Genomic DNA, 24259 nt, shown 5'->3' on the forward strand with positions numbered 1-24259 from the left:
CTGAAGAAGGCCTGTAAATCAAGCCAAAAACATTCATTAGAACTATAAAGAAGTAGCCTACTGGAAATGTATGAAAAAGTGTGTTTTTTTATATATTATCCAAATTACTTTTCTTATTAAAATCTATATTTCATTATAGTTCAATATCAAAGTTTTAATTAACATTTATGAGATTTTAAAAATATTTCTTTAAATGTAATTAATATTAACTTAAAATCCTAAAAAATTCATATCCAAATAATTATCATAATTAGTAAGATAATAGAAAATATTAAAGCATATTATATGCAGCTAGTGTGTGACATATTTATGTCACACAATATTTATGAAAATGGACATTGTAAAATCAACACAAAGGAGGAACTAATAATGCCATACAGACTTTATGGGAGAACTTAGATAAAAGTTTTAAAATCCCTTGTAGCATCCATAATGGACAGATTGTTGCAAGTGCTACTTAAGAAAGGTGTAGTAATTGATTTCTAATGCTGTAAGGAGTCAATGGCTAATCGTTATTTTATGTTTTGGGCATTATTTTTAGTTGTTATTTTCTTTTTGGTATTTTCTGTTGGCATTTTTACGTTTTAAGGATGGAAACTCCCAAGAAACCCTCAAAATATACTAAATTCAAAATTAAGACCAATGAATATTTATTTACGTAAGTGACTGATCTCGTAATGCTTCAATATGTAAATAGGGTAGTGTGAAATTACACTTGTAAGCAGATAAAAGATGACACATCCATTCAACAGTGTGGTGTAGCTCCCAAAAGCAACTTTCCTTGAATCAAATTGTCTGGCATTCTTTTTGGTAAAGCAGTTAAGTCATAAGAGGTATATTTCTTGCTTTTGAATTTATTTGGAGATTTAATTGTATGTCCCACACTGGGAAAAAGAATTTCTTTTATTGATTGATTGTATCTTTTTGCTCGTACATAATTGATCTTGACTTGTTTTGAATATTTGAAATATATATTTATTACTACTGCTTGTTTATGATCAACGTTGTTTATTTATATATATTACTGTTCAACTTAATAAATATTATTGTGGATTTTTGCTTATATAAGTATAAGTGTCATTTTTCAATCGTTGTATTTTGCTTTCCTGTTAAGTCCATTTCTTTCATATGTATATAGTATATATAAAATACAAAACATAAGTTTCATAAATTAGCTTCACATTCACATAAAATTCATAATAGAACATTTAATGAGTACTTTTGCTCATTACATAGAAGAAATATAAATCTGTTCTATGTAATGAAATGTTTTTAAACATTCTATTAAAGCTTGAGTGTAACAAGCAAAAGTATTCATCAAATGTTTTATTTTGAACTTGATAGATATATGAAGACTAATTTATGAAACTTACACAGTCCTGATGAGTTTCAGTACCAATATACCATTATGGATGTCTGCAGAAATTTTTCCAACAGGCAGCTTGTAGAAAAATAACTACATTAATAAATTTTTATTTAATTATTTAATTTTTGGGGTTTTTTTTCACAAGTAGATTCTATATTGATGCAATACTATATTTCCTTTAAACTTGAGGCAGGTTTATAAAATAAACTGAAAATGTTTGTTCCATAAACTATTTTGCTGGAAAAGTGTGAACGGTTTTCATTTTACAAACAATAACATTTTAAAATTTGATGTAACATCTCTTATTAATAATGTAAAAACACTTAGTAATCAATCAATTATTACATCATTGACAATTATCTTTTAAACAGTATCAATTATGATAAAATAACTGAAACTTTGAGCTATTGAACAATGTTACTACATATCTCAGTAACTTTTACAATTATACTTTGTGGAATTTTTTACTTGATCCCAGGGAGGGGCAAGTGCTTCATCTGCCTCTTCTGCAGATGCCCACATATAACACAAATGAACACCAGGTACAACATTTTGATGTTGAACAATAACTGATGTTAACACTCTATACTTGTAAACATTTTTGACACCCCTTCTACAGCATTAACACTCTGGTTATTAGGTTAAGGAAAGTGGATATTTATTCATTCTGGTGTGGTGGATAGTCAACTGATGTTGACATTGACTAACAATTAGTATTTGGTGTTAGGAAGTTAGGATCAATGATATCGAGTTTTAAAGATAAAATCGTTTAATCTGTAATATGAGTACAAAGACTGCTTGGTTATATAACATGCTAAGAAAGTTCTGAAACAGGAGACAAAAAGGCTTTGTCAGGAAGCTCTCAAGTGTCATCAGGTTAGCCACATGTGATTCAATATTTATATAATTCAGGTTTTTAACATAATATATATATATATATATAATATATATACACACAGTCTGCCAGATTACATCAGGCTAAATTACTACTATTATTAACCAGGACCAAATTACTTAGCATTTAATTATTAACAATAGCAGTAATATAGCCCAATATAATTCAGCAATTGTTTGGCTTTAATTCACTCTCCTTGTAAAAGATTAAAATTCAAAAGAAAATTTCAAGTATATCAAACTTTAAAGTTCAAACCAAATATTTGACAATTCTGTATATATTATTAATCTAAATTTCTCTCTTGTAAGTCATATATTTGCATAAAATTGTTGGAACAAAAAACTTTATTTTTTTGTAATGTACAATTTTTAAATCTGAAACAAATTACTATTTAAAAAAACAAACTTACAGATATATTTAAATTGTTATTAATCTTAATTAAATAAAGTAATTATAAAAACAATTTATTAAAGGATGCAATGCTAACTAAATAATCAAATATAAGTTATAATTTTTAGTTGTAATTTTATCATTTGCATAATATTTAAATGCAAAAATCATAAAAAATACATTAACTAACTACATTTGTATTATATAGTTTCAACTGAAATTTGATGTTTTCCTCAAAAAATTCCAAACTAATAAAATTTCAAATATTAATTAATGAAAAATTTATCAAAATAAATAATTAAAAATTTCTTCCTATAATTTAAAATATATTTTAAGAAATAATTAAAAAAAATTGTAATAAAAATAGAAATTATTACTACAGAAATAATTGAATTATTACAAACTCAAAACCAATATTCAGCATGTATGATTTATCGCAAAAGAAACTGTTCTGGCTAATTTAACCTTTCATTTATCACATTAAAAAATCACCTTCTCAGATTCTAGAACATTGTTTACATGTAACAGATATAAAATTTAATCTAATTTAAAATCTAGACAGAAGTTACTTAGAGCATCATATATCTATACATACACAAAGTATTTAATTAAATAAATTTTGATAGAAATTATTATTTAAGAAGATATTTTTAATCTAAGTATGTATTTATCTATTAAATATAAAGATATGTTTCCTTGTTCTAAGATATGAAATTATGTTTAATATAATATTAAATTCTTTACCTTAATCAATATCCTTCTTGTGACAGTAAATTAAAAATGCCTCTGCAAAATGGAAATGTTATTTTTTAAATTATTTTGAATCAATCTCTAAAAAAAAAAAAATGTAAAGTTAACGCGTCGTGTACAGATTGTAAATAATTACCCTAGCTTTACTTTGATAATCCTGATAGTTTCTGAATAATTTATATTAAATATATCAATTTAATCATATATATAATAGGAGCAAATCACAGATCTTATTACTTACATAAATATCAATCTCGTGATAAATCTTATCACATTCCAGATTAAAACATCTTTCTCGTTATTTATGCACAAAGTGACTAATCTAAATAAAAATTAATTATTAATAATAAAACCGAACATTATTGCATGTCACGTGTAAGTGAACACATGTGTCATTTAATTTTAAAAATATATAAAGTATGTGTGCTGCCATCTCGCGATTTTCGACAAAATTCATGAATATATAAATTTATTCTTTTGATAAAAGTTTTATATTATATTCGTATAGTTATTAATTATAATGAAAAATCTGTTTAATTAATTATATTATTTTTCCAATAAATAATATGGAATACAGATCTGAAGTTCGATCACCTGCAGTATTTAATTTATGATAAATATCTAAGCTTCGGTATCCGTATCGTTTTTTTTATGTATTAGTTGATTACATAATGTGATACAATAATTTTGTTGTAGGGTAGGTTCATAATTAATTTTTTAACATTAGAATTGCGTTCGGATAGATATTAAATGAATTAAATGTTTTTATCAAACATTTAATTCTTGATTGAAATGTGTAATTCACTTCACTGGTATGCGAGAGGAGTCTGTAGCTCATATGTGGCTTTATACTCCAGAAGAAACAGATGATCGCACAACGACCGAAGAGACGGCCAATCCGGGAAGACGGAGGAGAGGTCACGGACGCGACCAAAGCTGGCCTTATAGGAAACGGCCACCGCGAGAAGAGGAGATAGAAATGCCTTCCGGGAGGACTTGGGGGGGAAGCTGGCCCCTATTCAGGCGTCATTGGCATGGAGGAAAACCCGGAAAAAACTCCCCCTGCCAGCTCGTCCGAGTGAGGCGCGAACCTCTGATCGAACTCTGGTGTTTAGGGTCTGGTTACCGCCGTTATGAGCGGAGACGGAGTCCACTCGGCCACCGGTGGAAAATGTGTAATTTGTCGATCAAGAAAGCTAAATACGCGTCGGCCGTCTTAAATTGTTTACGCCTATGGCCGCGTTTCTTTATGCAGTGAGAGTGTAGCGAAAATGACGTCACGAGCAGCTATCGCTACACGTCGCTGCGTCATAGTTTAGAAACGCTCTCCGCTCGAGTGAAACTTGGACGCTGTAATCTATCTTTTAATTCCAGTTACAGCCGAAAGTAGCGCTTCAGTTAAAGAACTACAATATTTAAATAAAGAGATATAAAGAATTGAGCATTTCTCTTTCCGAAAATGAGAACAAAGGAAAGAGATGGGAGATGTATAATTATATTTAAAATATAGTATTTTCTTATTCTTTAGACAACTTTCAGACTCATTTTATAAAATTTAATCCTTCTTAATGTTTCCATAATATTTTTATCAACAGTCACTTCGACTTTTTTATTTTCGCAGCATAATATCGTATTATATACACAAGCGTCCATTTTGCTTTACACGTGTAGCAGACGTAAAAGCTGCATTATCTTTGCTGCAGCGACCTCTTGCAGTAAACGTTTAGAAACGGTTCACTACATTGCAGCGCTGCATTTAGAAACGGGTTTCACAGTGTTCGCTGTAAAGCGCTTCTCGAGCGCTGCATACAGAAACGCGGCCTACGTCGTATATAACGATGCCTATTTACGACATTTTCGGTTACGACAAGTTTTGTGAGTAGAAAATTTTGTCGTATCACGACGCTTTCGTAAAACTTGGCTTTAGTTTCTTCAGAATTCGCTATGCTGGTTATATTAACATAACGAAAACTTTTCTAAACTATAGGAAAGTTTAAAATATCCTAAAACTGTTTGAGAAGCGAAGCAACTAAAGAATTAATTAACCAGGCATTTTGCTTTTCAACTCTTTTCGAATAGCTTTATAGATTTTCCATTTTCTTTAATGGCAGCACGTTAATGAAAAATGTCTTGTAATATTTCGGTGTAAATGATAATTGAATTAGAAATGCCTTGTGTGTTATGCGAAAAATGTAGGCCTATATACGAATTTTGAGTCTACACTGCTACATAAGGGAATTTATACAAGATTTTAGATGTAACGAATAGAGTACGGTTTGAAAGAATTTAGTGGACGATAATCATTTTTGCATAATTTGGACACGTAAAATGAAAAAATAGACATATTTATGCCGAACGGAGAATTTAATTCCGTTTTTTTATTGTCGTTAAGCAATTGTTATCATTGTTACGAAATACGTTGTCGTTTGCATTGTTGAAGGCTAAATGACGATTTTTACAATAAAAATGGAGATTTTAGGGGGTTGAAAAGGAATTACGTTGTTGTGGAGCAGAAAAATTGGTTGGGAAGTGCCAGTGGCGTAGCTAGCATGGGTGACACCCGGTGCGGATATCGTGGTGCCACCCTTTTTAACTCTTTTATAAAACACTGTTGAATTGTAATATCTTCGCACTCGAGCAACTTGCACGATATAATGAATATGCGATGTCGCGACGTATGAGTTTAGATTTATAGAATAAATCATAGCAAGATTTTCAGCTGGCGCAAGCTCCACCGCCCCCCAGCTACGCCTCTGGGAAGTGCAGGAAGTGTGTGTGTGTGTGTGTGTGTGTGTGTGTGTGTATAAGAATAAATGGAAGGACGCCGGGCGACGGACTGGAACACGGCCAGTGCTTGTGTATCGTTCATATTTATGTTATTTCTATTTTTGGTTTTTTGGTGGTCCGAAGGAGTTCTTCCAACGGGACAGTGGGCCCCAGGGCCGCCGATAAAGCGAAAATCCCAAAGGAGGCCCGGAGGGCGGCTCAAGAACGGGATACGCCCGGAGAGTGGCCCAGCTACAAAAGGGGCCTGCAGGGCGGAACCGGAATCCGTATCTTAATCCGGATGTAATCGACCAACTGCGGGTTCAGCGCAGGGCGCCGGATCCGCCCAACAAGCAGGCAGTTGTCCCGGGAAACCCCCCGCCAAGCGATGGAAGTCGGATGCCTGTTGCATTACAGATTGTAAGCAACTGGCAATAATGAGTCTATTGTTGACCTTTGGCTTTTATTAACAATTTTGCGCGTTTATTGCTAATGTTTCACAACTCTAAACCATTTATTTACAAAACGGCTTTTCAAATTTTAAAACTTTTATTTGAATTCCATCTGAAACGTTTTCCTCGTACGAAATTTCAAAAAAGTGTATCGTTTCTTCCATTAATCGTCTTAAATTCCCTTCCGAAGTTGCATTTCGCCATGCAGTAACGAGTGTTTGCATTCAAATTTCTATTAATATTTAAAAATTAGTTTTCTATCGGCAATTTTCGTATTTAAACAAAATTTTCTGTATCCATTAACACCGACGTCGCTGCTTGATTGAAAAAAAATATGGGCCTTTTATGTCCGGGAAAGTTAAGAAAAAAATAGTTTATATAAAAGGCACTATCAACTGTTTGAAGAAACTTAAATTGCTTTTCATACTCATGATATCTCAAATACAACATGGGTTCACTCTAGAAAAGAAAATAGAATAATTATTTGCTAAAATTGATATTGAATGATTAAATTGTTTGTTTGATGACTTCTGTAAACAAAGGTGAACTTCTGTAAAGTGATTTGTTTTTATTTTTTGTTGTTAATAAATTTAAATTATCAATGTTGTGTTAATTATTATTTCTTTTATTTATTAATACACAACCATCAACCATATTAATATATTAATTTATGTATGTATTAATCTATTTATACATATATGTAGGGTTTTTTTTTTAAACTCTTTCCGCCCTGTGAGCACTAAGAGGGCCTCTTTTAGTAGGCCCATTATGGGTTCGGCCAGGCCCACAATGGGTTCGGCCAGGCCCACAATGGGGCGACCGGGTGGTGAGGGACGGGGCCCGACATATCCGAACGGACCACCCCCCGAAAAATTCCTGGGGATTATTCGACCCGTTCGGATTCGATCCCGGGTCCCCCAGAGCGGTAGGCTGCCACCTTTACCGCTCGGCCATTCGGCCGTCATATATGTAGGGTTAATGTGATGTGTTGTTATTGTTGTTCTGATTTAAAAATAGTGAATGAGATGACATACTTGAAAGTGATTAAGTTAGAAAAGCAGATTTTTAACCCCTTCCGTGGCGTTTTTTTTAAATTTTTTGAATTAATTATGTTTAATTACATTTAAAAATATTAAAAACGAAAAAAAACGAAAGAAATGTGTTAATTTTGAAGAAAACACTTCAAAGTACAATTTCCTTTTTCTCGCCTTAGCGCGAAACTTGACACTGATGAGTCATTGTTTACACAGCTGGATGACCTTGAGAACAGCTGGTGTTGTGTTTCGCGGGACATTCTCATGAAACTCTCGGGAGGAGAAGGGTAAAAAGTAGGGTGAATACTAGATGGCTGGATATTTCAAAACTTTTTTTTAAAATTACGATTTTAATTGAAATTTCCGACCCCCCGACTTAATTAAACGTAATTATAAAAAATCTATTAATTAAAAAAATTAAAAAACTATTGGATGTTGTTTTTTACATCAGAAAATAGCTTTAAATAACTTTACCGAAGTAAAATCGGTGCGCTAGAAGTTTAGAAGGATAAATAAAGTTCTATAAAAAAATTCCCATAAAAAAACAATTAAGCGTTAATTGCCCATCATTAAGGGTTAATTAAAATCGCAATAAAATTTTTTCGCGCGGGAAAAAATTTTTCAAAAAATTTGGGGACTGAAAATACATCCGAAAGTCCAAAAAAACATTTTTTTTTCGCCGATTTTTTTTCTCCGAGGGTCTAAAACACCATTTTCTGTGTAACGCTATGTAAACCGATCGAACTCAGTTCGATTGCGGGTAAAATATAACGTTCGTTTGTTCCTACCGATTCCTTTGAAATTTTGACACAACGTTGCATTCGAATACGCACGTGTTTTTATATAATATACGTGTCGAAATTCCCCCACTGTGGGGGAGATGGACAGGTTAAAGCTTACCGTGAAGAACTCGGCTTCTATTATACTATTTTAGATGCGGTTTTTTGCGTTTTTGATTGCATTTTAATAGGGTACGGCAAGAGAATGTACACTAGGAAGTGATTTTTTGAAATTTCCCCCACGGGGGAAGTGTTATACATTTATAATAGATACATTTTTAGCCACAACAACGCGTTGCCGGGTCTGCTAGTATTATGATAAAATATTATAGCTTATTAAATATTTAATTCTCAATTACTATAAAATCTGCAGTTATTATATCTACTTATATCAATGACTACGGTTACACGATAATATCAGAGGTAGCCCAGGCAAATTTATTTTTGAGGCTCATTAAAAGTGATGACGGTAGGGATGGACTTATTTAAGTGTAGAATACTATGAACATTTTAAACATAGAAATAGACAGTGAAACATACAATAAAGTGGTAAAAACATATACAATAGTTTTACAATGAATTGAAAATTCAATAGGTGTATAGAAATCCATCAACAAAACTTCTCTCTTGCTTTTAACAGTGCTGATTCAATTACAAAAAATCCAGTTCTTCAGTGATATTTCTCAATGAACAAGATTGAAAGTGAAGAAAATCTCTTTGGATACTGTTTGGAGGTAGTTCTTGATGAATTTTAACTTAAAAATGATCTGCTAATGCAACAGATAATGGTATATTTACATTTTCAACAATCTGTAATACAATTTGATGAGTTTAAATACAAAAATATACTACCAAATTTGGAAGGCCTCTGAAAGTAAGTCTCTAGGTGCCTCCTCTTATTACCTACATGTAGGGCTGCTTCTGTTTAATACAAATAGGTAAAAAACTGTCTTATTGTGAAAACTAGAATGTATATCACCTCCAGCAACACCCCTTTTAAGATCAAGGAAGCTTATGATATCCAAAATCATCTCTAAAGATAAATCATTCTAAAGATAATCTCAGATTTCATCTCAACTGCTATACATTACATGTCAAAAAAAAAGAAATTAAAAAATTGTATTTTAAGGGTTTATTTAATCAAATTATTTTTGTAAAGAAATTAAATGTAAATCTTGACACAAAATTCCTTTTGAAATAATGCTTAAAATCACTATTAGATAGCATTTGTTATCTTTTCATATTTAAAAAATTTATATATATATATATATACAGGTATATATATGTATATATATGCACTAATTAATTATTATAAGCATTTAACTTTTAATATATGTGTTTAAGTAACCAGCTTTTTGAATGCAAAAGTTTTAGGCCGCGACTCCATTAGCGTAAAAACGGCCGTAAAACCCCTCGCCGTAAAAGCTTTTAATCACGTGACCATGATATTTTACGCCTGAGGTCGTAAAACCAACGTAAAAGCGAGTTGAGCAGTGTTCAACTTTCGAAGCGAATACGGCCGTAAAACGGTACCATCCACCAATCAGAAGTCAGTAAAATCTAGGTACATTGTGACACGGCGCGAAAATGGCGGAAAACGAGCTTTTGTGTACGTTCTCTCGTGGCTTCTTGGAAAAGAACAAGAATAGATCCGAAAAGATTTATCGAAAATATCCGAAAGTATTCACGTATCTACGACAAGAGGTATCCCGATTATAATAATGAATGCCTAAAACACGAGATATGGACGGCCAAAGAAAAATCCTTCAATTTAGAGGAGTATATAATAAAAAAGCTAAGCTTATAAGTGCTGTATATTATCTTAATAATACGATAATAAAAGTTAATATATGAAAGTAAAGATATTATTTTTACTACATTTGTAATTATAATACAGAAAAAACTCGTAGAATATAATCATTGTCTTTACATCGATATATCACGTATACAACCGTAATAGTACCGTGGCCGTAAAAGGCTTCGCTTGCCGGACCTCCACCGCAATCCGAGCGCAAACGCAAATAGGTCACGTGATTAAAAGCTTTTACGGCCCTTTTTACGCTAGTGGAGTCGCGGCCTTACATCCAGTTTTGTCACTCGCACTTTCATCATCCACTTATTGTCATCTTACATTTAATATTAACTCATTACTTCATAAAGTTTTCTAGTAAGAATATACATATTCATATAAAATGACTTTTACAAATTAGTTCTCAATTATTGTTATATTCCAGTTATTTTAGGGGTTATCACACGAAGAAATTCGAGACCATTATTTTATTTTAAAACTATCCAATACAATATACAGTATTTAACTCCAACAACTAGTTAGATGTTGAGATTGAATACTGGAATATAACAGTAATTGAGAACTAATTAACAAAAAAAGAGAGAGAGAGATAAGAAACAAGTCCATAGATATATACTTTTACAAAATAATTTAAAAATAAAAGTTATGATATGATAAATGCAAAAAATTCTCTGATTTACTGTGGAACACATATTATCAATTACTAAAACTACATGCATATATTATATTGAATAATATCAATAATAAACTTATACATTAACAAAAAAATTAATTTTACCAGTTCAATACTCTGTTGTTTGTGATATAAATGGTGTTAAATAACAAAATTGATACCAGAAACAGATTAATAAAATAGCAAAGGTTTGAAATAATCAAATGCTGATAATTTTTGACAGCTGCATTAGTAAAAATGAAATCATAAATGGTGATAATGATTAGAAAAAAAATGATCAATAAAGTAAATTGTCTGATTATTTTAAACAAATGTTTGAAAATTTTGATTTTTGTTTAAATTAAATAAATATTAAAAAATTAAACTTTAAAACATGATATGTAGCTTTTTTATATATTGGAAATTTTATTTCATAATCAACAATACTTAAAGAATTATATGTAAAAACAGCACACTACAAAAGTCTTGTCACCTCCATAACTTTATTTGAAGGTGTATATTTATTACTTCATCATTCATTTCAAGTGGCCAATGTAAGCTTCTACAATGTGGAATAATGGTTCATTACAAGTGTACAGGCTCGTGAACATTCACAAACTGAAAGAACATAGAACATGTGCAAAATAACGGTGCACGATCTTCTAAATGATTGAAAAATATAAAAATATAACGTAATACATATTAAATATATGTATATAGTACAAGGGTTCTTAACTTTTTTGTTCCATGGTATGTTTCTCAAGTCAAATAAAAGTAACACACTATTTGAAGTAATGTTTTTAAATGCATAAAATAAAACAAGCAATTATTTCTTGTGACATTGTCACAATGCTGGGCTACAAGTTTTAATCATATTTTTAATTTATTTAATTTAAAATATGTGCTCTCGACCATAAATTAGTAGTGACTTGCCCCTGTATAGTACATCATAGTTAGCGACCGGGTGGCCGAGCGGTCAAGGTTAGCAGCCTGCCGCCCTGGGGGACCCGGAATCGAATCCGGACGGGTCGAAAAATCCCCAGGAATTTTTCGGGGGGTGGTCCGTCCGGATATGTCGGGCCCCGTCCCTCACCACCCGGTCGCCCCATTGTGGGCCTGGCCGAACCCATAATGGGCTTACTAAAAGAAGCCCTCTTAGTGCCCACAGGGCGGAAAGAGTTAAAAAAAAAAAAAAAAAAGTTGCTTACAATCTGTAATGCAACAGGCATCCGAGTTCCATCGCTTGGCGGGGGGTTTCCCGGGACAACTGCCTGCTTGTTGGGCGGATCCGGCGCCCTGCGCTGAACCCGCAGTAGGTCGATTACATCCGGATTAAGATACGGACTCCTGTTCCGCCCTGCAGGCCCCTTTTGTAGCTGGGCCGCTCTCCGGGAGTATCCCGTTCTTGAGCCGCCCTCCGGGCCCCCTTTGGGATTTTCGCTTTATCGGCGGCCCTGGGGCCCACTGTCCCGTTGGAAGAACTCCTTCGGACCACCAAAAACCAAAAATAGAAATAATATAAATATGAACGATGCACGGGCTCAGGCCGTGTTCCAGTCCGTCGCCCGCGCGTCCTTTCATTTATTCTTACACACTTCCTGCACTTCCCAACCAATTTTTCTGCTCCCCAACAATGTAATCCCTTTCCAACTCCCTAAAATCTCCATTTTTATTGTAAAAATCGTCATTTAGCCTTCAACAATGCAAACGACAACGTATTTCGTAACAATGATAACAATTGCTTAACGACAATAAAAAAACTGAATTAAATTTTCCATTCGGCATTAATATGTCTATTTTTTTATTATTAGTTTGTAAGAAATAATGAAATTTAATAATGAAAAAAAATACCGGTGTGTCTATTTTTTCATTATTAAATTGTACAGTATAATTTTTTCAAATTGCAGCTCAATAGCAGAAGAAACCAGTTATATAGAAATGCATTTATTAAAATGAAAAACCTATGATATAATAATATATGTTTTTTTTTTAAAAGACAATAACGCAAATTAAGATTAATTTATTTTTACTCTTTAAGCCCATAGAGATCTGATTAAGAACTACTGATCTAGTGAATTACGTTTCATGTGGTACATTATATTATTTTTCATTCAGGTGAAACAAGACTTTTGGACTACTCTATAATCTGAATTTATGTTGCATCAAAAGAAATACGAAATTTTGACTGTTGAATAGAAGAGAATTTTATGCAACAAAAACATAGAGAATTAATTTTTGTCATAAATTACTAAAAATATACTGTTATTTTTTCATCAAAGTGTTTTTTTAACAGTGTAATTGCAGTTTTGAAATATTAAGTAAATAGTGTTAGTAAATATACTGTATTATTATGCAATAATAATTAAAATTTATCCAGTATCAAAATTCATGCCTCAATAAATGATGTTTTTTAGTAGCCATTGTGAAATATGAATTTAATAATCTAAGTATTACAAATTTATTAGAAGCACATTTGTAAAAATTCGAAATTTTTTATGCTAAAAATTCAAAGTTGGGGCAAACTCTACTTCCATCATTTATTTTCGTAGCAATTTGTCAACATTCTAGTTTCCTTGTGCATTTTTATTACAAAATTTCAGTGTGTCTTACATGCTCATTACAATAAATTCATTATTAATTTATAATTATAATTTGTAATTGAAAATATGAATTAAATAAAATTCAAAGACACAAAAATATATTTTTTTTAAATGATTTATTTTTAAAATATATCATTACAATCTCTAATAAAAATGGCTTTTCTGTAGTTTAAATTGCAATATGTACATAACTTTGTTAAGATTTAATATATAAAATTTTATTAAGATGAGATAATCTTTTAATTATTATTCTGGTGCCCATAGTTTAAATGTGCGGTCAAATGAGCACGTTGCTATAAAATGTCCGTTTGGAGAAATATCTGCACCCATTACTTTGCCATCGTGTCCGCTCAATGTTTGAATTGATGTCCAACCAGGATGAGCCCAAATCTAAAATATAACATAATAAATTTGATTAAATTATTCAATTTTTTTCAAAAAATGTTAAATAATTTTAACATATTTATTTTGTAATTTCTGATAAAAAGCAACTAAATTACATATATTTAAATTTTGAATTTTATAATCCCTAATTTGCATTTCAACTAACCTCAATTATAGGATTTGGAAATTATACACAACGTGAAATCTGTTGCAAACGTTTTTAGAAGTCTTATAATAAGCTTAAAATAGACTTGTTCCTAGAAGCTGTTATTGACATATTTGAATTTTGTTCTTTGATACATACATGAAATAAGATCTAAATATGACTCTGACAGCCAATAGCTATCCAAAAATCTTTAGAGGGGATGCACAAAAGAAACAATATGCCTTATAACATTTTTTTACTACCTGAAGTACCCAACTTTACTAGGAAAAACCCTCAGAAAGGGGTGTGACTACATCTTGCACACCCCTAAATCCACCTCTGTTGACAAATAACTAATGTAAATGTTCTTCTCTACAAACTTATTCATTTAATATTTAACACTCACCAGCAATCATATTAAGAATTCTGTTTGTGTAAATTTTTGTCATCATTTGTATATATGTTACCGGCAAAACCCGATTTTACGCCAAACTAGTTTTGCCTAGGCCAAACTAGTTTGGCGTAAACATGTCAGGCCAAACTAGTTTAGAATTATTATTCAAGTATATTAATGGTTAAAATAAAATTAAAAGGCAATCAATTAGATGAACAATATTTATTCAAACATAGTCTACTTAATAATTATGGTAATTTATTAGAATAGGTTAGTGTGAATGTATGTCTCTTTAATTTGAATAAATAAATCCAGTAGACTTCCTCACAGCAATAGCTGTGAGGAAGTCTACTGGATTTATTTATTTGGATTAAGGAGACATACATTCACATTATGTATGTACAGCTACCACACCTGACATTGAGGAGAATAGATTAGGTTAGGTTAGAACGTGCGTCCCCACTGTTCCCTGCTTCCGATTGCTGGAATCGGAGACCAGCCGCCACCTTCGATACGTAGGGTAACATTAATCCCATTTTTTATAATTAAGTAGACTATGTTTGAATAAATATTGTTCATCTAATTGATTGCCTTTTAATTTTATTTTAACCATTAATATACTTGAATAATAATTCTAAACTAGTTTGGCCTGACACACTTAAGCCAAACTAGTTTGGCGTAAAATCGGGTTTTGCCAGTAATATATATAAAGAAGAGAGTAAACATTAAATTTGTTGCCAAGGTAAAAAAAAAAATAATTTATGATTCTGTCAAAATGAAGAAGACATCAATGAAAAGGGAATTTATCTTCACAACACAAACTAAAGTCTAAATTCTAAATTATATATTCTAAATATAAACATTAATTATATAGAAATTTACCATTTTTAATTAAATTTATTACAACAACAACAATTTGACTTAAAGGTTGTAATTATATCATACAAATAGATTGATAGAAGAAAATATTGATCTAGAAAAGGAACTCATAATCCTTGAAGGCAAGGCACAAATACTATCAAATACAGTTGTTTAAAGCCTTTTGGCCAGTTATTAGCAATTTAATATGGATAGTTACAGCAATAATATAGTCAGTATAATAATATAATCCCAATTATATATATATAAAGAGGCAAAGATCAAATCAGAGTCCAGATAATATGACTGATAAATGTATCCACAAACTTGCAGGGGCTAAAGATCCAATTATTTTTCAGATATTCCTAAATTAATTAAATTTTATATCTAATTATTCCTGTTTGTAAAACATGGCAACATTACCTACATTTATGCTAAAATAATTTAATTAAAAACAGCATAATATAGTTAAACGAAATTATAATGTGTGTTTTTTTTAATCTTTAGAACATATATCTATGTTTATAACTGTTAGAAGTAGCCATAAAATAAATAATTCCTTAGTTCCAAACAAATGCTAATATTAAACAATTATTTTTAATATATATATTTATTGCAGATTAAATATGAAATCAATAGTGATTAAGAGTTATTATCAATTTCATACTTAATCATTCAGAATCTTGACAACATTGTTGCTATATCTTATATTAATTGATTCTTCTTATTGTTGATGATATTGATATCACAGTGTGATACCATGATATCATTTACCAGTATCATCAACATTCTTAAGTAGACACATAATGATATTATTGCTAAGCATATAAAACTAAAAGACAAATATACTTGAATTAATATTTTAATAGTAATAGTTTGGTATATTACATTACTAATACATATAATTATATCTAATAGTTAATCATTTAAAATATTCATAATTTGTCATTAATATATTCGTATAGGATTTAAATGTCTTTCATGTGAAAACAACACGCACTTTCAAATATTTAAAAATTGTTCTCTGTTATATATATTGTTAAATATGTGAAAATCTAAATTTAAAATTTATTAGTGACAACAATGAATCCAGACTGCATCATCACAGAACACATTACATAAAAGCTTTAAAGTAGAAAATAAAATTGATCAGTTTTACTGCATAATTCTACTGCTAAATTTAATAAAATCATATAGACATTTCTTATACAGATGCTCTCCTACTTATGAACAGGTTAGGTTTCCAAGATTTTGCCGTAAGTTGAAATCTAACCTAGAACATACATTTGTACACAGAATAACCACTTATTGTTAGTGTTTGATCCTTCAATGTACTTAATCAGTATAATACATTATGCTTGTTTACCCACTCACTATTGCTTACTGCAGGTGTTTCAAATGTAGTTTTTTTTCCATCTAACACACTTAGTTCTACAATGTCCAATTTAGTTTCCATAGTGAAAGAGCAATACTTCTTGCATTTATCTCCACTGCTAGATTTACTGTCATGTTTTGGACTAATTTTTGAAGCACTAATCAAAAAAGTATAAAAATTGCAAACAACAGTGAAAACTACCATTACTCAAACATCACAAACTTCAACATCATCTCACGACTGACAATGATATAAAAATGGAAAATGGCAATAAGCAGAAGAAATACATCACATTAATTATTTATTAATGACCAGACAGACTTCAACGCCAGAGTGGCAAGTATTACTTCAGAATCTACACAAAATTTAAATTTAAAACATCAAATTGTTCATAAGTCTGAGAGTTCGTAACATAAGTAGGAGAGCTCCTATATTTAAAATACAGCTGTGTCCCAGTATCTGAACTCTCTGTATCCAAATTCCCATTACAACAAATGATATTCTTCAGTGGCCTTTGTAAGATCTGAATAAATTTATAAACTGGATTATTTAATTTAAAGTGCATTTATAAAACTTCAAAAATTGTGCTGCTAAAAGTGGGAAGTAGAAGTTAATCCATTCCCAAAATTTGTTTTTGTTAGTTTCAATAGCATTGTGTTTGTGTTTTAATATAACTGTGCCTTTTATTAGAAAATATCAATGCAATCTTATGAGTTTACTCTTAACAATTTATTAGAGTAGGTAAACTACCTTGTTTGTTTATTTTCAATATTCTACTTTTATACAATAATATCTTAATATAAAATATACAGCATCATTACTACATTGTTGCTGTATACTGTATATTAAAGAAAATACAATTCCTAATAAAGGGATAATTACACTACAAAATTATACTTTAATAAACTACTACTACAAAATTATACTACAAAATTATACTTTAATAAATCTCACTAAAACAAAACTATAACTACAAAATTATACTTTAAAAACTATACTACAAAATTACTACTACAAAACTATAACTACAAAATTATACTTTAAAAACTATACTACAAAATTACTACTACAAAACTATACTACAAAATTATACTTTAATAAATCTCATTAGTTATTTAATAATAATTAGAGCCTGTGGGGTTAATATCATGTTAAAATCACAAATTGATAGATAAATAGTATTTGACATGATTTAATGTTGTTTAGGGAAATTAATTTGGGTTATCTGGATGATGGAATAAGTTATAATTTTTTCCCCACAAGAAATAATGAAAAACCTTTCAATATCAAAATTCCTTGCTTTAAAACTGTTTTCAGGAATACATTAGACTTGGATAACAAATATAGTTGTATTTAAATTCCAATGAATTAATATAATAATAGACAAAATTCAAAGCTATTGATTAAATTCATTTATAAATAATTTAAAATATCTTTTACCTTTAATGAATTGTCATATGAAGTACTAATAAGAAATTGTCCTGAATTTTCTGCAGAAAAAACAATAAAATTATCAGTAATTTATTAAATTTAAGACCATAAAATAAACACGTTTATACATTAATATTAATTATATAACAAGAAAGAACTATAAAGTCATATTTACTTTCAAATAACACTCGAGAAACAAGATTTACATGAGATGGTATTGTGTATTGATATTTTTGGTGGCGCATATCCCAAATTTTTATTGTATTATCTTCACTTCCTGTAGCTATTTGATATCTAAAATGAATATTTAAAATAATTAACAATTTTAAAATAAATTTTAAATAAAAATATTACATATGCATAATATTTGTATTTACAAATATATATTAAATCATAAATTATATTTTATACAGTCTATAACAAAGCAACTTAAATACAACCTTGCATTTATATTATAAAGTTGCATTGACCTCACTGATTGACTGACTAACATAAAATGTTTGATTAGTCTTAAAAAAAATTAAATGAAATATTTGATTCTGAAATCTTGAAAAAGTTAAATACTTTATATGCAACAATGTGTCAAAGTTTGACCTTTAGCATCTACAGAATGCTGCAATGTCTGCATGATCAATTAATTTAGGTGCCACCTGCCATTTTTTTAAAAAGTTAATGTGAGCAAATTAATTTTCCTCAGTATTTTCTTTTGTCTTTCCATTGATTAATCTTTATTAAACTTTATTATTACATACAGTTATTTAATCAATATCTATATCTACTAAATAATGTTTACATAAAGCAATACTATGATATGCATTTTGAAGGAGAAGAGTATTGCAAAAAGTCAGGGAAACATTTATAAAACATCAAGTTCTTTTTGATCTGCTAAAATTTATAATTACTAAAAAATATAGTAATTAAAAATTTGTAGTTATTACTCAAAAAGAAAGAGAATTGATAAAATGAGCATTAGTAAATCTATAGACTGCAAATCATTAAATTTGGAATTGAAAAAAAATTATATTCTTTTTTAAATAATCCAATACTAATCTGTTTTTTGTTTCCATAATTAAAATACATATATATTTCTTTTGTTTTTGTAATGAACATAACTTAAATAGAAAAGCTAAGAAAATGCATAATAAATTATATATGTATTTACCCATTTGGAGAAAAGCAAATAGAAAGAATTGATTTCAGATGCCCTTCCAAAAACATAATGCATCTTCCTGTTCTTAGATCCCATACACGCCCAAATGCATCCATTCCTCTACAAAATAAAAAAAAAACTTTAATTATTAAAATGGTATTGTAATAGTCATTATAAATCTTAAATTTCTGGACAACAGAATAATTGACAAGACTATGTCTTTTTTATAAAATTGTACTGCAAGCTGGGTTACTAGCTTAGAGGTATGAAGGAGTACATGTCAGGAGTTGCAATTTGGCACAGAGTATTAAGTGCCCAAATCATGTATGCATAAAAAACCAGACTTTTAGGTAGTCAGAGGACATTGAACTGAGTCAAAATAAAATACAAAATGGTGACACACACTACAAACAGGCAGTAGTGCGAGATTAGTGCATGTGTTGCTCGTTGGGATGTTGGAAATGCAAATGTTGCTAAATAGAATTATGACAAACAAATCTTTGAAAAAAAACCCATTTACCTGTCCCATGTTATTCCCACCTATCTCTGATCGCGACATGCTGACCTTGACTGGTTGACCCAAGATATCTCGTTTCATCATCAAAACGTTTTTGAAAGTAGATGGTGCTAGTCATTATAATTTTATATTAAAACTAACTTCTGAAATATACTTTTTTTTTTTACATTTATTAAGATATATATATATATATATATTGTTTGTTCAAAATAAAAAAATAATTTCGGAAAATACAATTTCCATGATTATTTTTTCAAAAACGGGAACTTTTAGTTAGGCATTGACAAAAATTCAACCCAGGGCAACACACAATGGAGAGAAATTTCAAAATTGGATAGGTTAATTTCCCTGAAAATGCATCGTGGACAACTTTGTGGTCATGGCCAGCGAAGTTTGAACAATTGCACTCAAAACCAGTGATACCAAAGATTGGAAAATGAGAACAAGACCTGCCTTAGTAGTGAGTCTCCAAGACATAGTCTTGTCCCAAATATGGCTTTTTTGTTTTGAACTTTGGAATACCCATTTTATTTTTAAATCATTAGAATATACATCATTAACAGAGGTGGTTAATCACCAGCCAATAGTTGCAATGTGTTTTGCTTTTTGTCATGTCTGGTCATCTTCAAAAGTCATAACCAGGGATTTAAATGGCTTTCATCTTGCTTCTCATTCAAAATGGGTCCTCTGCTGATCCTATTGTCAATTCCTCAGCTCTCCTTATGGTATTATGCCCTGTATCCAATATAATAATCTTTGCTTTATCCAATCTTACTTCAGCTTTTATGTTTAATGTTAGTTCTTCAGCAAGAGCAATATTTAATCTTCCTCTTCAAAGGTATTCAGAATTTTCTTTTCATCTATCTATCAGCATTTGGTAGGTACTGCTGATATAATGTCTTGTTTGTCCTGTGTCCTCAAACTCAACAGGTTTGGTGTACACAATTTCTTTGGTCTAGTCTTAGAGATTCTTTAGGATTTTTAATGCTATCATACATTGTTGATGTTTTAGCTATTACAATTTTGGTCCATGTTGTTCAGAGGTAGAGCGTAAATATTTTTGCAATGTTGGCTGTCATCACCTTAACTGTCTTCACTTCTGATCTTTTGCCTTTTCTGTATTGTCATTACTTTAAAACCATTTTCATTCTAAAACATTTTTTGTCAATGTAAAGATAAGAAATAAGTTTTTCAAAAAAAAAAAAAACATTTAATCAATAGTTTAAAATAAAAAAAAAAGGATTCCTTGAATTAATAGCAAGATAATATTTATTTTTCTTTTTGTTTAAGATAAATGGAGTTGTGCAACTGAATAGAAGTAACTTATCAAATCATACCAAATGCATCCATAAGGATTTTTGCACCTTAAAAAACATTTTGCTTGCTGACAAATGCACAAAATAAACCAAGATAGAGCAAATATACTCACAGATATAGCACAATTCAAAGCCATGGCAGCTTAATGCTGAAACACTTCAATATAGTTCTTGGGGGAAAAAGCATGAAGATATCTCTAGGACTGCATAATGCTTTTAAAACAATTTTGTGCAAAACAAATGCTAAAAGCCATTTTTATTTTTCACTTTTTTTTGTATATGTTACAGATTTCTTTTGGTTGGCAAAAACAGGTATTAATTAATATAGATGATTTAGAAAACAAAGTGGGATTACCTATATTTTATTTGATGCAGTCTTAATTCTTTTTCTATAATATATGAAATATTAAAAATTCTTTCTGTAGTATGTTTACTTTTGATATACTGCACATCTTGTCAAAATTGATGTCAAGTTTATTATTAAAATATACTATATTAAAATAGTTTTCAAAATGGTGAAATATGAAGAAATTTAAGTTAACAAAATCTTATAAAAAAATTAAAAATATATATATATATATATATTACCCAGTAGCTATTAAAGATCCATCACATTGAAAAGAAAGATCATATACTGGTTTACTATGTCCTTCTTGATGAAGAACTTCTTCCCTTGCTTCAAGATCCCAGAGCCTCCAAGAATTGTCAAACCTAGTAACAAAAATTTTAATATTTTGATTTTATTTTGAGATATATCTTTTAAAGTATCTAATAAAGAAGAAATTATTTAAGTTTGTTTGTTTCATCATTCTATCTATGTGAAGCCTTTGTAGAAATGTTTGTGTGCAGATTACCAATGTCATTGAATTTTGTGTTTTTTTCTCTTCAAGTTTTAAGGAAATTTATTTATCTTTCTTTTTATTTATGCACTTCTCAAGAACATATTCTATTGTATTTTATTGAAAAATTCATGAAAATTCAAAAATTTCTTTCAAATGACCATAAAAGTTTATTTTAGCAAATGAATTGTTTTAGTTTATAATTTTTTACATAAAACCTAATGATATGTGAATACATGTAAACTATATACTTAACAGATATTATTTCCTACCTACATTCAATTTTTCTTTAAAATGCAATTATTGTCTCTCAAAATATATCTATTGAAATTGTTTTCTTGCTAAATGCTCTACTATGAATTATTTTCATCATCATTTGAGAGAAACATTTTGATCTTTGTGAATATTTCTGTAAAATATGATGGAATGAATCTATACAAAGATACATAAATAAAATAATAATTACTTTATTAAGAGAGGATTAAAAAAAATACAAAATTCCTAACACTGCAATGGAAGCAATTATTCAATGTGACATTGATTACCATATGTACCAATGTTTAACAAAATCATGGGTAGTTTTCAAACTTATTTGATATTTCCTTAAACTAACAAGCATTGCTGGGTACATTTGCTAGTTTTGAATAATTAAGCTCATTTACTTGTATTTTATTTAATTCATATTATTTATTTTATTTTTTTTCATTTCACATGTCATATTGCACTTGTTTAAAATTCAAAAACTAACTGTTGGGAATATTAATTTTGAATTTGTTCATATAAATTAGACTATTAGAAAATAATATATTCTATGTTACACTATTCCAAACTGTTAACTCTAAGATATTAACTAAAAACGTTTTTTGTTAATATCATAGAGTTATAAAAATAAAAAGACGTTATATAGAAATGGTTTTTATTTACATAAATGCACTAAAAAGTAAAAAAAATTTTTTTTCAGCTTTCACAGTATTCTTGGTATTAAGCAAACAAAAAATAAAAGCATAGGCCACTCATGGAAAACCATAAAAATTGATGGAAAGTGTAACTAATAATATTTCTAAATATGAAGACCCAACACTTTTATTTTTGGGTCACATACCAAGAATACTGTGAAAGCTGAATAAATTTTTTTTTACTTTTTAATGCATTTATGTGAATAAAAAGCATTTCTGTAAAACGCTTTAAAATATTTTCTTATTTTTCTACTTTTTAGTCATATGTAATCAATTTTGTAGTCAATTTTTGTTTTCGAATTTAATTGGGAAGTGGGTGAAAAACTGAATTGCAAGATTTTATGTAGACAGTACAATTAAAAAGGGACAAGGATTTGCCCTACACATAGCATCATCTGCTATCAGATTTTTACAATATTAAATTTTTTGCTAATTGCAAACGTTTTTTGCAAACTAAAAAAATATATTGTCATTGAAAATACATATGTATGCAAAATTTCAACTAGGTCAGAAACTGAAAAGTAGGTGAAATTGAATTACTTTATCTGAAAAGACAGACAAAGAAATTTAATAAAAAGCATATAATAAATGGTTGGCTTCTTGAAATTAGCATAACTTATTTATTTATTTACAAAGATGGTGCCAAGTTACATAACACTGTTACATGTTTAACTTTTCATTTGAAAAGGGAATTAAAACCTTATTGTAAAATTAAATTAAAATCTGACAAAAATGCACAATCACTATTAGGTGGTTTTCATATATGAAATAAATTTGTAACCTGATATTTATTTCAGTTAAAACAATAATTTAATGAATTAATCCATTGATGAGATATATGTAGTTAATTACATATGATTAATAATAATCTGAGTTTAAATGCTCAAATAAGTCAATTTTCTTGGATAATCAGTCTTTTTTCTAATATCATTTATTAGAACAGGCCAAACACTTTTGAAGGAAACCTTATTCTGAGATAGTTGCTTCCAGAAATGATGAATAAGGTTTGCTTCCAAAAATACTGATAATTTAAGATCTCAGTCAATAAATAATGACTGAAAAAAAAATCTTGTAGGTAACTGAAAGTAAAGTGATTAAAATTAATTAAAATATTCACCTTTCAACCATGATAATGAACTTTTTTTTCTACTCAAATAACACTATAATGTCACAGTTCAGTTAAATAGCAGAATAACTTGATTCAAAGTGCTACTAAGAGTTAGATAGATAGAGCTTAATATCAAGTTTAGCTAGACCTTAATATATTATTAAAAGTATTGTTAGTACATTAATAAACAGTACTCAATATATTGAGAAGCTATTAAAAAACTATTGCATATGACAGGCAGGTAACTTTCAGGAAGAAATATACTTCAGATAAACAATTTACAAAATCACAA

At 29.5% G+C, this 24259-nt stretch overlaps 2 protein-coding genes across 5 annotated transcripts in view; both read right to left on the minus strand.

Moving 5' to 3' along the window:
• Positions 1-11043, minus strand: part of LOC136988730 (alpha-N-acetylgalactosaminidase-like) — a 31156-nt gene extending 20113 nt beyond the window's left edge. The window contains exons 1-2 of one of the 3 annotated variants that reach the window (XM_067286691.1): positions 3639-3801; positions 3396-3437 (exon numbers count right to left, since the gene is read on the minus strand). The gene's annotated coding sequence lies outside the window, so the exon portion shown is untranslated. Of the gene's footprint in view, positions 1-3395; positions 3438-3638; positions 3802-11020 lie in introns of those variants that run through there. The other 2 variants (XM_067286692.1, XM_067286690.1) reach the window with 2 other exon arrangements.
• Positions 11044-13593: 2550 nt separating this feature from the next.
• The window catches only part of U4-U6-60K (U4-U6 small nuclear riboprotein factor 60K), a 41609-nt gene continuing 30943 nt past the window's right edge, over positions 13594-24259 (minus strand). For both annotated transcript variants that reach the window (XM_067286681.1, XM_067286680.1), the window contains exons 12-16: positions 21653-21775; positions 19244-19351; positions 18257-18375; positions 18091-18140; positions 13594-13884 (exon numbers count right to left, since the gene is read on the minus strand). In XM_067286681.1, the coding sequence (XP_067142782.1) occupies positions 13741-13884; positions 18091-18140; positions 18257-18375; positions 19244-19351; positions 21653-21775 (544 nt within the window). In that variant the 3' untranslated portion in view covers positions 13594-13740. The remainder of the gene's footprint in view (positions 13885-18090; positions 18141-18256; positions 18376-19243; positions 19352-21652; positions 21776-24259) is intronic.

Source organism: Centruroides vittatus, unplaced genomic scaffold (genome assembly GCF_030686945.1).
Source record: "Centruroides vittatus isolate TY-2023 unplaced genomic scaffold, ASM3068694v2 scaffold_386, whole genome shotgun sequence".
NCBI classification, from domain to species: Eukaryota; Metazoa; Arthropoda; class Arachnida; order Scorpiones; family Buthidae; genus Centruroides; species Centruroides vittatus.